Source organism: Rhinoraja longicauda, chromosome 32 (assembly GCF_053455715.1).
Source record: "Rhinoraja longicauda isolate Sanriku21f chromosome 32, sRhiLon1.1, whole genome shotgun sequence".
NCBI classification, from domain to species: domain Eukaryota; kingdom Metazoa; phylum Chordata; class Chondrichthyes; order Rajiformes; family Arhynchobatidae; genus Rhinoraja; species Rhinoraja longicauda.
In genome coordinates, this window is record NC_135984.1 from 21,661,916 (window position 1) to 21,675,051 (window position 13,136).

The following is a 13,136-nucleotide window of genomic DNA, read 5'->3' on the forward strand; positions in this document are numbered from 1 at the left end:
GAAACATTTAGAGGGATATGGCTAAAAGTGGGACTCGTGTGAATGAGGCATCTTGGTTTGCAAGAGCAAGTTGGGCTGAAGGTCAATCATTATTGATATTTTGACGTAGACCATACATTGGATGCCTTGGTGAGGCAAAGACCTCAATCCCCCATTATCTTACTCTACCACTCTCCAACAACCTCTGCTCCAAGCATAAATCACGTTCGTGTACCGCATCCTTGTACATCTAACTCTGCCAGTATATGGTTGTACGGGATATCTTGCCTCTTTCCTTGCTGAATGACACTTTTTGACGATGACCCTTTTGGCTGATGGTGATTTCTCTCCCTTGTGCCGCCCTAGTCCTGCGTGACGAGTTTCGCCAGGCGCCCAGCGATGTGGTGGTGGCGGCGGGGGAGCCCGCGGTGATGGAGTGCCTGCCGCCGAGAGGCCACCCGGAGCCAACCATCTCCTGGAAGAAAAACACCGTCCACATCAGCGACAAGGAGGAGAGGATCACGGTGAGGACCGGGCGTCACGGAACACCCGGGGCGGGAGGGAATGGCAATTGGATTTGAGATCGGATTTTGAAATGCCAATGAATTGTACTTTCCGCATAAGATTGGTCATTTAGTGTAACAGGGATTAAACCCAGTGATGCATTGCCCAGATCCCATGAAAAAAAAAATGTCTCTTGCACCTTGTTCCCCATGTTTCATTTCCGCAATGCCCATTGACATTTTGACAAAGGCCATTCTTTGAATGCTTGGTGAGGCAAATACTTCAATCCCCCAGAGACTTACCATACTGCGGCACGGTGGCGCAGCGGTAGAGTTGCTGCCCGACAGCAAATGCAGCGCCGGAGACTCAGGTTCGATCCTGACTACAGGCGCCGTCTGTACGGAGTTTGTACGTTCTCACCGTGACCTGCGTGGGTTTTCTCCAAGATCTTCGGTTTCCTCCCACACTCCAAAGACGTACAGGTATGTAGGTTAATTGGCTGGGCAAATGTAAAAAAAAATTGTCCCTAGTGTGTGTAGGATAGTGTTAATGTGCGGGGATCGCAGGGCGGCACGGACCCGGTGGGCCGAAGGGCCTGTTTCCGCGCTGTATCTCTAAATCTAAAAAAAAAACACCCTCCACCATTCTCTGCTGCCCTGAGTGTACATCGCAATATATCATAGCATCTCACTGTACCATGTCCTCATATATCCTACTCTGCCAGTGTTTGATGATACTGTATATCTTGCCCTTTTCAGTTACCACACTTAAATATACTCTGTCCCATCTAATTTTCCCTGCCCTTTCAGTATCCTGCCCCCTCATTTTAGCACACTCCAATTTATTGAAGAATGAGCCCGTCTTCTTTGCCCACGTGTGCCTGAGTACTTAGTCTGAAGGAGGGTCTCGGCCCGAAACGTCACCCCTATTCCTGTTCTCCAGAGATGCCCGCCTGACCCGCTGGGTTACCCCAGCATTTTGTGTCTACCTTCTGTGCCTGGGTACTTGGTGTTTCTCATGGGAAACGTCGGCATGGGAGATGTTGATGTTGCCTTCTCTTCTAGATCCGAGGGGGAAAGCTGATGATCTCGAACACGAGGAAGTCTGACGCTGGCATCTACATCTGTGTGGCCACCAACATGGTGGGAGAACGGGACAGTGAGCCGGCGGAATTGGTCGTGTTTGGTAAGTGAGGGCCCAAGGGTCTTTATTGGGGGCTGAAGGGGCTGTTCCTGTGCGGCTCCGTTCTAAGTGATGTTTTTGTGACCCTTGTCGCTTTATGTTGCTGAACATCCCACAGCGACGAATCTGACGAGGAGTTACTCCCAGAGCTCCCAGGGTCTTTCCGCTGACTGGTTAGCACTCAACTAAAGCTTTTCACTGTATCTCAGTATTCATGAGTTCAGTCAACACTGCCTTCTCTCCCACGAGCTCAAGGTCCAGTTCCATAGATATAGACCACCCAAAACGGGTTGCCTGAGTGGTCAGCTGTGACTTTCTGTGGTGGTCAGCTTTTCACACATGTGGAGAACAGCTGTCCTGAGCAAGAACACTCTCTTCCAAATCCTGACCCTCGCCAATTGAAGCCAATCACGGGGCCATTTTATCTGTAAGCCTCAAAGCCAAAGCTAGCAGTGTCTTATAAAGGGTATCCCATTCCTGAACCAGAATCTGAACTGTCACCCATTCCTTCTCTCCAGGGATGCTGCCTCTCCCGCTGAGTTACTCCAGCATTTTGTGTCTCCCTTTTCAAGCAGCGTTGGACCTTGTTGCTCTGCAACTCCACCCCCAGCCTCCATTTGCCAAAGGAAAAGTTACTCCAGCTTTTTGGGTCTATCTTTGGTTTAAACCAGCACCTGCAGTTCCTTCTTACATAAATCTTTTAGATATTGGATAGGAAGGCCTTATCCAAAGTGAAGGTTTCCTATCATGTCAAGCAATGATAATACTTAACCTAGGAAATGGCCATTGCTGGGCAGGATTGGGAATGGGTGTGACAGTTCAGATTGTTAATAGTAACTTGGTGCCCACCACCTACACAGTACATGGATATCGATGTTTGTGGAGAGCATATTAACACATGGACCTGGATTACAATAAAGACTCATCCATCATATTCAATGCAGGAGGAAGTGAGGCAGAGAGGTGGTTGTGATTTGGAGAAAAATGTCTACGCGAGTCCAGTTGTAGGGAAAAGCTTATTGGGTCCCCAGTAAGCCAGGGTGGAAATTTTCTCACCCAGCGTGACAATGACATTGTCAGTCTGAAGGAGCATAGCTCCATCTTAATCTACTTGGGAGGCATGGTGGGGTAGATCTACTACCTTACAGCGCCAGAGACCCAGGATCGAATATGGCTATGGGTACTTGTCTTTACGGAGTATACGTTCTCCCCTAGACCTGCATGGGCTTTCTCCAAAACCTTTGGTTTCCTCCCATGCTTCAAAGACGTAGAGGTTTGTAGGTTAATTGGCTTGGTATAAATGTATAAATGTAAAATTGTCCCTGGTGTGCGTAGGGAAGTGTTAATGTGCAGAGATCGATGGTCGGTACAGACTCGATGGGCCGAAGGGCCTGTTTCTGTGCTATATCTCTAAAACTCTGCAAAAGCATCACAAATGAGTTGCCAAAAATACACCGAGCAAGCTTCCGCCCAAATGTTGGAGTGCTGCCTGGTTTGTTGTTTAGTTGCTATTTTTCTTGTGCTTTCTCTTCCTTGTCCTTCTGCAGTTGTATAGGGCCCTGATAAGACCACATCTGGAGTATTGTGTGCAGTTTTGGTCTCCTAATTTGAGGAAGTATGTCCTTGCTATTGAGGTAGTGCAGAGTAGGTTCACAAGGTTAATCCCTGGGATGGAGGGACTGTCATATGAGGAAAGATTGGAAAGACTAGGCTTGTATTCACTGGAGTTTAGAAGGATGAGAGGGGATCTTATAGAGACGTACAAAATTGTAAAAGGACTAGACAAGCTAGATGCAGGAAAAATGTTCCCAATGTTGGGGGAGTCCAGAACAAGGGGACACAGTCTAAGAATAAAGGGGAGGCTATTTAAAACTGAGGTGAGAAGGAAGTCTTTCACCCAGAGAGTTGTGAATTTGTGGAATTCTTTGCCACAGAGGGCAGTGAAAGCCAATTCACTGGATGAATTTAAAAGAGAGTTAGCTAGAGCTCTAGGGGCTAGTGGAATCAAGGGATATGGGGAGAAGGCAGGCATGGTCACTGATTGTAGATGATCAGCCATGATCACAATGAATGGCGGTGCTGGCTCGAAGGGCCAAATGGCCTCCTCCTGCACCTATTTTCTGTTTCTGTTTCTATGTAACCCTTCTCATCTTGCCCCTGTACAACCCAACAGAGCGGCCCACCTTCATCAAACGTCCTATAAATCAGGTGGTGCTGGCAGACGACACCGTGGATTTTCATTGCGAGGTCCATGGAGATCCCATGCCGACCACCCGTTGGCGCAAGGAGGAGGGAGAGCTGCCGCGAGAAAGGTATGCAGTTAAAGTACTTGAATCTTCATTACATTATGTTGCTCAGTTAAAATGTCAGTGAAGCTCCCAATAGAAATAGGGGTGGCACTGTGGTGCAGCGGTAGAGTTGCTGCCTTACAGCGCCAGAGTCCCGGGCTCAATTCTGACTACGGGTGCTGTCTGTTTTGTTTGTATGTTCTCCCTGTGACTGCATGGGTTTTCTCTGGGTGTTCCAGTTTCATCCTACATTCCAAAGACATGCATTTTTTGTAGATTAATTGGCTTCTGTGAATTGCTCCTGGTGTGTAGGTTAGAACCAGTGTACCAGTGATCATTAGTCGGAATAACTCAGCAGGTCAGGCAGCATCTCGGGAGAGAAGGAATGGGTGACGTTTTGGGTCGAGACCCTTCTTCAGACTGAAGAAGGATCTTCTTCAGTCTGAAGAAGGGTCTCAACCCGAAACGTCACCCATTCCTTCTCTCCCGAGATGCTGCCTGACCTGCTGAGTTACTCCAGCATTTTGTGAATAAAAACCTTCGATTTGTACCAGCATCTGCAGTTATCTTCTTATATCATTAGTCGGCATGGACTCGGTGGGTCGAAGGGCCTGTTTCCACACCCTATCTCTAAAACTAAAACTAAAAATAAATGAGAACATAAAAAGATATTGGAGAAGGGTAGAGAGATTTCATTGCAGCTGAGAATTGCACTAATGTAGGCCTGAATTTTAAGGTAGGCCTGAAATGGCTCTATCTCTAAACTAACTAAACTAAACTAAACTAAACGGAGTAGAAATCGGGGGAGATGTAACATGGGTCATTGACTCAGTAATGGATATTTCACAATACCACACAAGATACTGTTACCTGAGATGAACGATTCAACTCGGTGAACTGTGTGAGTAACTCTTACTTTGCATCAAGGAACACAGGAAACAAAAAGAGTCTTTCTGTCTCCTTCAGATTTGAGATTCAGTCTGACAACAGCTTGCGGCTGGCACGAGTCGGCAGCAGTGACGAGGGAACGTACACCTGCATTGCAGAGAACAGCGTGGGTAAAGTTGAATTCTCGGGCACTCTGACTGTACACGGTAAGGACCTCTGGATGACTTTTCTGAACTGTAGATGACGTGTTTAATTTGTAAAACTAATTCCATTGGACTGGGCGGTAATCCCATCATTCAACCTTTGTGGCAGAACCCCCTCGCAGACTCAAGGGAAGGAAATATGGGGATCACCTGATTCAGATTTAACTTGAGTACCTTGATTAATGAGTACAGGAGGAAATGTATGTACCTGGAGATTTTGACTATTGATTTGTGAGCTTTTACAGTGAATGCCAGTTGGCAATTTAATCTTTGCTTGGTTATCACAATGAAAACTAACACTGTCTTTAAAAAAAAAATCACACACTATGCAGGAACTATTAGGGTGCACTTAGTTGTCCTGGGCCAGGCAGCAGCAGCTGGGGGGGGAACCTCTGTATTTCTGTGCCAGGAGTGGAGTGTGTGGTTAATGGAGGTTGGAGGGTAGGTTGGGTTGGGGAGGTTCAGTTGAGGCATCAAATAATGGCTCCAGTACTCCACATGGGGGGAACAGAGGCACAACTGAAAGAGCCGCTGCCTGGCAGCTCCAAGAAACAGGGTCCAACCGCGACCTCTGGTGCTGTCTGTGAGGTGTTTGCACGTTCTGTGGTGTGGATGCTGCCATTTCCTCCTTTATCCCAATGGCGAATGGGCCGGTAGGTTAATTAACCACTATATATTGCCCCTAGTGTGCAGTTGAGTGGTAAAAACCAAGGGGTAGTTGATGAGAATGCGAGCGGAATAAAAAATGGGAAGCAGATAGGGTTAGTGAAAATGGGTGGCAGGCTGGCGCCAGGATGGGGATGTTGCCTTACAGCGCCAGACACCAGGGTCCCATCCTGACTACAGTTCTGTACTTCTGTAGGGTCTCGACCCGAAACGTCGCCCATTCCTTCTCTCCTGAGATGCTGCCTGACCTGCTGAGTTACTCCAGCATTTTGTGAATAAATACCTTCGAGGCTGACTGATGGAATCACTTCCCCAGAACGATGGAAGCTTTGTTTGTAACTTTGTCCAGTCAAGTCGAGTGTGCTCGGAACACAATTTTCCAGCTTGCCTGGTTTTAGTTTTCATTGAAATCAATTTTAAAACATCCATTCTCCAGTTTCTTCTTGTTTGGAATGGAACTGATGAACATAATAACAAAAATTATCTCGATTAAACACCACTCACTGCACACCGTGAAATTGAATTTTGTTTCACTGCTATAGGAGGGATCTGAAAATTACTTTCTGGTGAGTGACTCCAGGATGATTTTAACTGTAAATAGAAAAGTTTTACTGGTGCCTGGCAGGAGGTTGGATCTCTAAGTGGGTCAGTTGCAATCACTTCCAGAGTTCATTCCTTCCTAAATGTCCCCTTTTGTGCCACGAACAATATCTGGGAGTTTATCTCATTCATTTTATGTTCGATGGAGAGTGAAATGCAATACCCACATGAATGGGAACTCAAAATTACCAATGGACCTTTCTCTGCTAAAATGTGCAGCCATGACAGATACAGAGATGCTCCAGTGATTTCCCAGGTCTGATTGATTGTCACTCTCTGAAGACCTTCTGCCTCAATGTTGTTGGAATGAAAAATGAAGGCTAAAGATGGACACTCTAAATAATGAAGCAAGGTTTTATCATCTAGCTTAGTTCACAATTTGAAATGGATTCCTTACTTAAATTAATACCAGAGAATTTGGACATCACTAGCAAGGCCAGCACTTATTGTCCGTCTCTGGTTGCTTTGAGATAGTGGTGAGTCATCTCGAACGTTTGCCGTGTTCCCGGCTGTTTAGGATGTTTTCCAGGATTTTTGCTGTGTTCCCAGCTGTTTGGGAGGTTTTCCAGGACTTTTCCAGGTTCCAGAAGGAACAATACCCACGGCAGAATTAGCAGGGTTTAGAAGGGATGGTATTCCTTTGAACCAGCTGTCTTTGTCCTTGTAGAGGAGGGACAATGTACACGTTGGAGGTTTTACTTTCTGTTTGAGTGGAAGTCGAAGGTGGAGGTTGATTCCTGTTTAACCAAGAGCTGTGTTAATCATTGACAAATCCATCATTATTATCTAGTGCATGGTAGTGAGTAGTGAATTAGAATATAATCCAGATGTCTTGAGTTCAAATCCTTGAGCACAATTCAATAAACTTAGTCTGATAGAACATGGAGAAGTACAGCTTAGGAACAGACCCTTCAGCCCACAATACCCATGCTCAGAATGATGCCAAATTAAATTTACCCCACCTGCATGAATGTGATCCACATCATTCCATTCCCTGCATATCCCCGTGCCTATCCAAAGGCCTCTTAAATATCAGTCGTATCTGCCCCCATTACCCACCGTGGCAGCGGGTTTCAGGCACCCACTACTCTCTGGAAAAAAAAAAAACTTGCCCTGCATATCCCCTTTAAACTTTGCCCGTCAGATATCAGAAACAAATGTCTGTGGAATATCTTCAGGGCAGCACGGTGGTGCAGCCATAGTGTTGCTGCCTTACAGCACCTGACATCCGGGTTTGATCCAGACTATGGGTGCTGGTGTACAGAGTTGGTACGTTCTCCCCGTGACCACGTGGGTTTTCCTCGGGTGCTCCGGTCTCCTCTCACACTCCAAAGATGTACAATTTTTCTAGGTCAATTGGGTTTGGTAAAATTGTAAATTGTTCCTAGTGCGTAGGATAGTGCTAGTATTCGGGAATCGCTGGCCCGGTGGGCCAAAGGGCCTGTTTCCACCCTGTATCTCGAAACGAAAAAAAATTCTTCAGGACTAAAATCCATTGGTTTGCAAATGTGTATTTACTCAACGTCAGCTAATGGCTCTGCAAGGCTTACACATAGCACCAAGTGCTGAGACGTAGCGGCCAACGAATAAGCCCAACTGAGCTGATGAATGCATTGCTCAATCTGAAGAAGGGTCTCACCTGAAACGTCACCCATTCCTTCTCTCCTGAGATGCTGCCTGACCTGCTGAGTTGCTCCAGCATTTTGTGAATAAATACCTTCGCTCAGTCTAATTGGATCATTCAGACCTGGTTCAATCCATGATCTTCCCTGAGCTCAATATACCCAACGAAGGTATTTATTCACAAAATGCTGGAGTAACTCAGCAGGTCAGGCAGCATCTCAGGAGAGAAGGAATGGGTGATGTTTCGGGTCGAGACCCTTCTTCAGACTGCAATATACCCAACAAGAGGTGTTAGAATTAGTGTGATCTCTTCTGTGCCAATGCAGTTTAAACTAACCAGGATTTCTGCATCTGATTAGTCTTGCAGCTATTGTTATGGTACTTCTGGCCAGTACAAGAGTGTGGGATAAGATTACATCATGGGGTCCAAGTAATAATAGAGAAAGTAGAGTGAGCCAAACCACAAAAACCCCACATTGTATCAGTGTTAAACTCAGATGGTGGTGAATCTTGATAAACGTAGGAACAATCAGACAGGAAATATTCCATGGGGTCTGGGTTGCTATCAATTGCAGATAAAACCAGCCCAGTCATAAATCACAGTAATACAACCCATGAACCAGCCGATAGTGATTTTAAATGTGAAGATAATGACTACAAATACATTGTTCATGGCAACTGTATATTCAGTGCTGTTTAGTAGTGATTTGGCTCCACTTTTAGCGATATTGGGGTAACAATAAATTATTTTTATGTCGCCTCTAAAATCACAAGATTCTTCAGAGGAGCATTACTAGACAAAAACTGATGGAGTCAAAGAAGGGGCCATTAGGGCCAGTGACCAAAGGCCAGAGTTTGACTCTGGAGGTCGATTGGCTTTCATTATTTTTCCTTTTGTTAAAATCCTGTGACATTGATGAATCTTGCAAGTCCACCCTTCTGCACCAGCCCTAATTCCTTTTGCAAGGGAAATCTTTGCACAATGGAATGGCATTCTGGACCATTTCAGAGGGTATTAAGAATCAAAAAGATATCATAGGAAAAGGCACAAGTGTCGGCCGCATTGACGAGGTTGGTGAAGCATTTAAGTTTTCAAGGTAACTGGGGGTTTTTCCACGAAACTTGTCAGCTTTCAAGATAATTTATTAATCACTCTTGGCAAATCCAATTTCAATTCTTATCATTGTGAGATTGGAGGTCTTAATCTCTGGTCTGGAGTCTGAATTATTACCATGACCTTGCATTCCCTGTTGCTCACCATGCCTTGGGAATATTTATCAGAAGGGAGCTGTTTGTAGGAATCTTAAAACAGGTGCCATATCTTCTGTGGAAAGCTAGTTAGCAGAAAACTCAAGCATGCAGACGTTCAGCCACAACCAATTGGTGAAGGGAACTTTGGACGATCTTTGGGTTGGGACATGTTCAGTGTAAATCATTGCAGACCTAGAGCATCAAACTATTAACTCCAGGCCAAAATTGAAGGTATTAAAGTATCTAGATCAAGCAAGTGCCCATTACATACAATATATTTGTCCAGATTAATCCTAATTCGAGAAAAACACAACTACAGGTCAATTAATAGAAAGAGCAGATATGGCCCCCTTTATGTTCCATGGGTGAGACAATTCAGAATATTTCACCTAGTTAGTTCGGAAACAAAAAAATAATATTTTTCCGAACAATAGTTTGAAATTCCGATTCAAACATTTAATAACTTTGCCCCAAAGTTTTCCAAGATGCTCCATGATAATCTTCAGCATTGAAAGGTTTTGATTATAAAACATGCTGGAAATAGTCAACAGGTGATCTGGAAATAGTCACCAGCATCTGTGGAAAGCCAAAAATGACCCTGAGAAACACATTGCACAAAGAAGCCTAATCTGATTTTAACTGTTTCATAACTGCGACACTTAGATCATCTGGTCTCGCTCCATCAGAGATGTTTCCTTGCTTTTTTAAATCTATTTTGAGTGGCTAGTGCCGTGTTTAACTCTCAGCTTTCGATAATGTTAGGGGTTTAGTACAGAATGGTCTCTCCACTCCCAACTCCACATCCCACATCTAGGCTGGGCAAGCAGGGGCAGAGTGTTAATCATTGTTAAGGCATCCGTGGTTGAGGGGGCACCTCATTGAAACAACCAGAATAGTGAAAGGCTTGGATAGATGGATGTGGAAAGGATGTTTCCATTAGTGGGAGAGTCTAGAAATAGTGGTCATAGCCTCAGAATTAAAGGATGATCTTTTAGGAAGGAGATGAGGAGAAATGTCTGTCGTCAGAGGGTGATGAATCTGTGGAATTCTTTGCCACAGAAGGCTGTGGAGGCCAAGTCAGTGGATATGTTTTAAGGCAGAGATAGATAGATAGTTCCTTGATTAGTACAAGTGTCAGAGGTTATGAGGAGAAGGCAGGAGAATGGGGTTAGGAGGGAGAGATAGATCAGCCATGATTGAATGGCGGAATAGACTTGATGGGTCAAATGGCCTAATTCTACTCCTATTCCTTACGACCTTATGACAGCACTGAACTCACTTTCTAAGCACACACATCAAAACCGCTGGCTGATCAGGCACCAGTAGAACCAAGGCCTTACAAAAGTCAAAGGTAGACACAAAATGCTGGAGTAACACGGCGGGCCAGCCAGCATCTCGGGAGAGAAGGAATGGGTGACGTTTCGGGTCGAGACCCTTCTTCAGACCCATTACTTCTCTCCCGAGATGCTGCCTGACCCGTTGAGTTACTCCAGCATTTTGTGTCTACCTTCGATTTTAACTGGCACCTGCAGTTTTTTTCCTTGCGAAAGTCAATCTCTTCGAATGGAGAAGAGGACAAATTAGTCAAAGAAATGTGGGAACATGGCAGACTGTGGGCAGTGATGAGGTAAGTGGTCAGATGGAGAGCTAGCGGGAAGGTGTGACCAGCTGCCTTTATAACACCACACCTAAAGCTCTGGGAATGGTGAATATTGTTCCACATGCAAAGTTATAAAAGCATAAATTTATTTGATTATTATTTTATGCAGCGCTATGAATATAATGTGTCATGGCCAGCAATAAGGATATAATAAATATCCACAGATAATGGGAGCAACTCAATTACTCATGAGCGCAGAAGACATGAGTGAATTAAACGCAGGCTGACTTGAGAAGATACTCATTACATTCTAAGTGCAACCACTGACATGTTCTTTATGTATTTGTGTAAAAAAAAAATGATGACAAGTCTTAATGCAAGTGGAATGTGGCTGTGAGTCACTGCAAAGTGATGGCAATTAAATTGTGATGATGACTTTGCATTTCTTTCCATGCTGTGTCAGGGTCTGATGATTTGATGCAGCGTTTGGCGTTTATCACATCTGAATTAATCCAAGGCAAAATATCGTGGGATGCATGAAACTCCGCAGAATCTGATATTTAATTGGTTCGTTGATCCGGGCAGATCTAACGGCTAATTACTGCAACAAATCATTTGCCCCCCTTATCAATAGCTGAAGTTAACATTTCCTGCTGTTTCTCACTTTTAAACTGACATTTATGCTACCATTGTGTATAAGTTCATTCATGAATTTTCCTTAACATCTCATGTTATGTTTTTTTTTTTTTTCTTTGTTTCAGTTGGTCCATTCAGTAAGTATTCATTTCACCTCATTTACTATCTGCTGCATGCTGGGTTAGGTGGAGGTTGTGGAGGAATGGTCTTAATTGAAGCAAGCCTCAAACTCTCAGCTGAGTCTTCTTCCACCAAAGCAAGCTGTTGCAGGGTGAAAGGAAGCTCCGTGCGAATGTACAGAACGGTCAAGATCCGATTCCCTGGGAAAGAGGTGTCATTTTTCCATAACTTCACCCATACTTACATGAGGCGAAACATTAACCCACTGGGAGAGGCTGTTAGCATTGAGTTGCTCTTTGCTGATATCACGTTGTCTGTCGCTGCATGGTGAAGTACATAGTTTACACCAGTATCACCAAAACTGGGTGCCTTGTAAATAAGCAAAGTTTGACCAGGACATGAAACGTTTTGTGTCACTGGTCAGGGGTGGCACGGTGGTGGCGCAGCGGTAGAGTCGCTGCCTTACAACGCCAGAGACCCGGGTTCGATCCTGACTACGGGTTCTGTTGTACGTTCTCATTGTGACCGGGTGGGTTTTCTCTGGGTGCTCCGTTTTCCTCCCACACGCTGAAGACCTACAGGTTTGTAGGATCATTGGTTTTGGTTAAAAAAAATGTAAATTGATCCCAGTGTGTAGGATAGTGCTAGTCTGAGAGGATCGATGGTCAGCAAGGAATTAATGGGCCGAAGGGCCTGTTTCCATGCTGTATCGCTAAACTAGACTAAATTAAATTAGAGAAGGAGATATATACTGGGAGATTCATGCAACTGCAGGAGTTCCATGTAAGTCACTTACCATGAGTGGAGAAGATGTTGGAAAAATGTACGGTGTGTGACATTTATGTGATTGGCATCAACAACCACAAATCTGATTTTGTGTCAATTCAGACAATGAAGTAACATCAAGAGTTAATTTGTGTGGAAGTCCTGCTGTGTAAAAACAGACGATGTCGCTTTTAGGAAATACCTTTAAAGAGCAAGAACTATTGCCAGGTGTGTAACAGGCCTGAGATAGACACAAAGTGCTGGAGTAACTCAGCTGGTCAGGCAGCATCTCTGGAGGGAAAAGGATGGGTGACATTTTGGCTCGGGACCCTTCTTCAGACTTGACCCGAAACGTCACCCATCCTTTTTCTCCAGAGATGCTGCCTGACCCGCTGAGTTACTCCAGCACTTTATGCCTAACTTTGGTATAAACCAGCATCTGCAGGGGTTTTTTTAAATTCTACACTCTGTAACAGGCCCTGGTTGGAGTTAATTGCTTTTTTTTTAACCAGGCTGTGCAATGCAGGGTTGATCATAACCTCTGTGCAGTTCTGATAGGGCAGGATTAGGCTCAGTTGCTGCGTCATCATTCCATCACCAACCACTCTTTGTTGTTGAACAATATCTGTCAAAAGCACGGTCAGCGGCTGGGAGTCACTGTCAACCGCAGAAACAAAATTGAGCGGGGGAAGGAGATCAAGGGAAGAATATAAAAGCAGACAGGAGAGCATAATGATTGGTGAAGAATGTATTGTTGAACATTGGTCAAAAAAGTGTGAAGGGTTTAAATGCGGTGCAATTCCTCAAAAGTGTTCAGGAGGCTTTTCTTAA

General features: G+C 44.8%; 1 protein-coding gene across 1 annotated transcript in view; it reads left to right on the top strand.

Annotated features, from left to right (window-relative positions):
- The window catches only part of robo3 (roundabout, axon guidance receptor, homolog 3 (Drosophila)), a 560,989-nt gene that overhangs the window by 395,422 nt on the left and 152,431 nt on the right, over nt 1-13,136 (top strand). Inside the window, 4 exon segments of the mRNA XM_078426827.1 lie at nt 346-503; nt 1,548-1,668; nt 3,839-3,977; nt 4,920-5,047. Coding sequence (XP_078282953.1) covers nt 346-503; nt 1,548-1,668; nt 3,839-3,977; nt 4,920-5,047 — 546 coding nt within the window.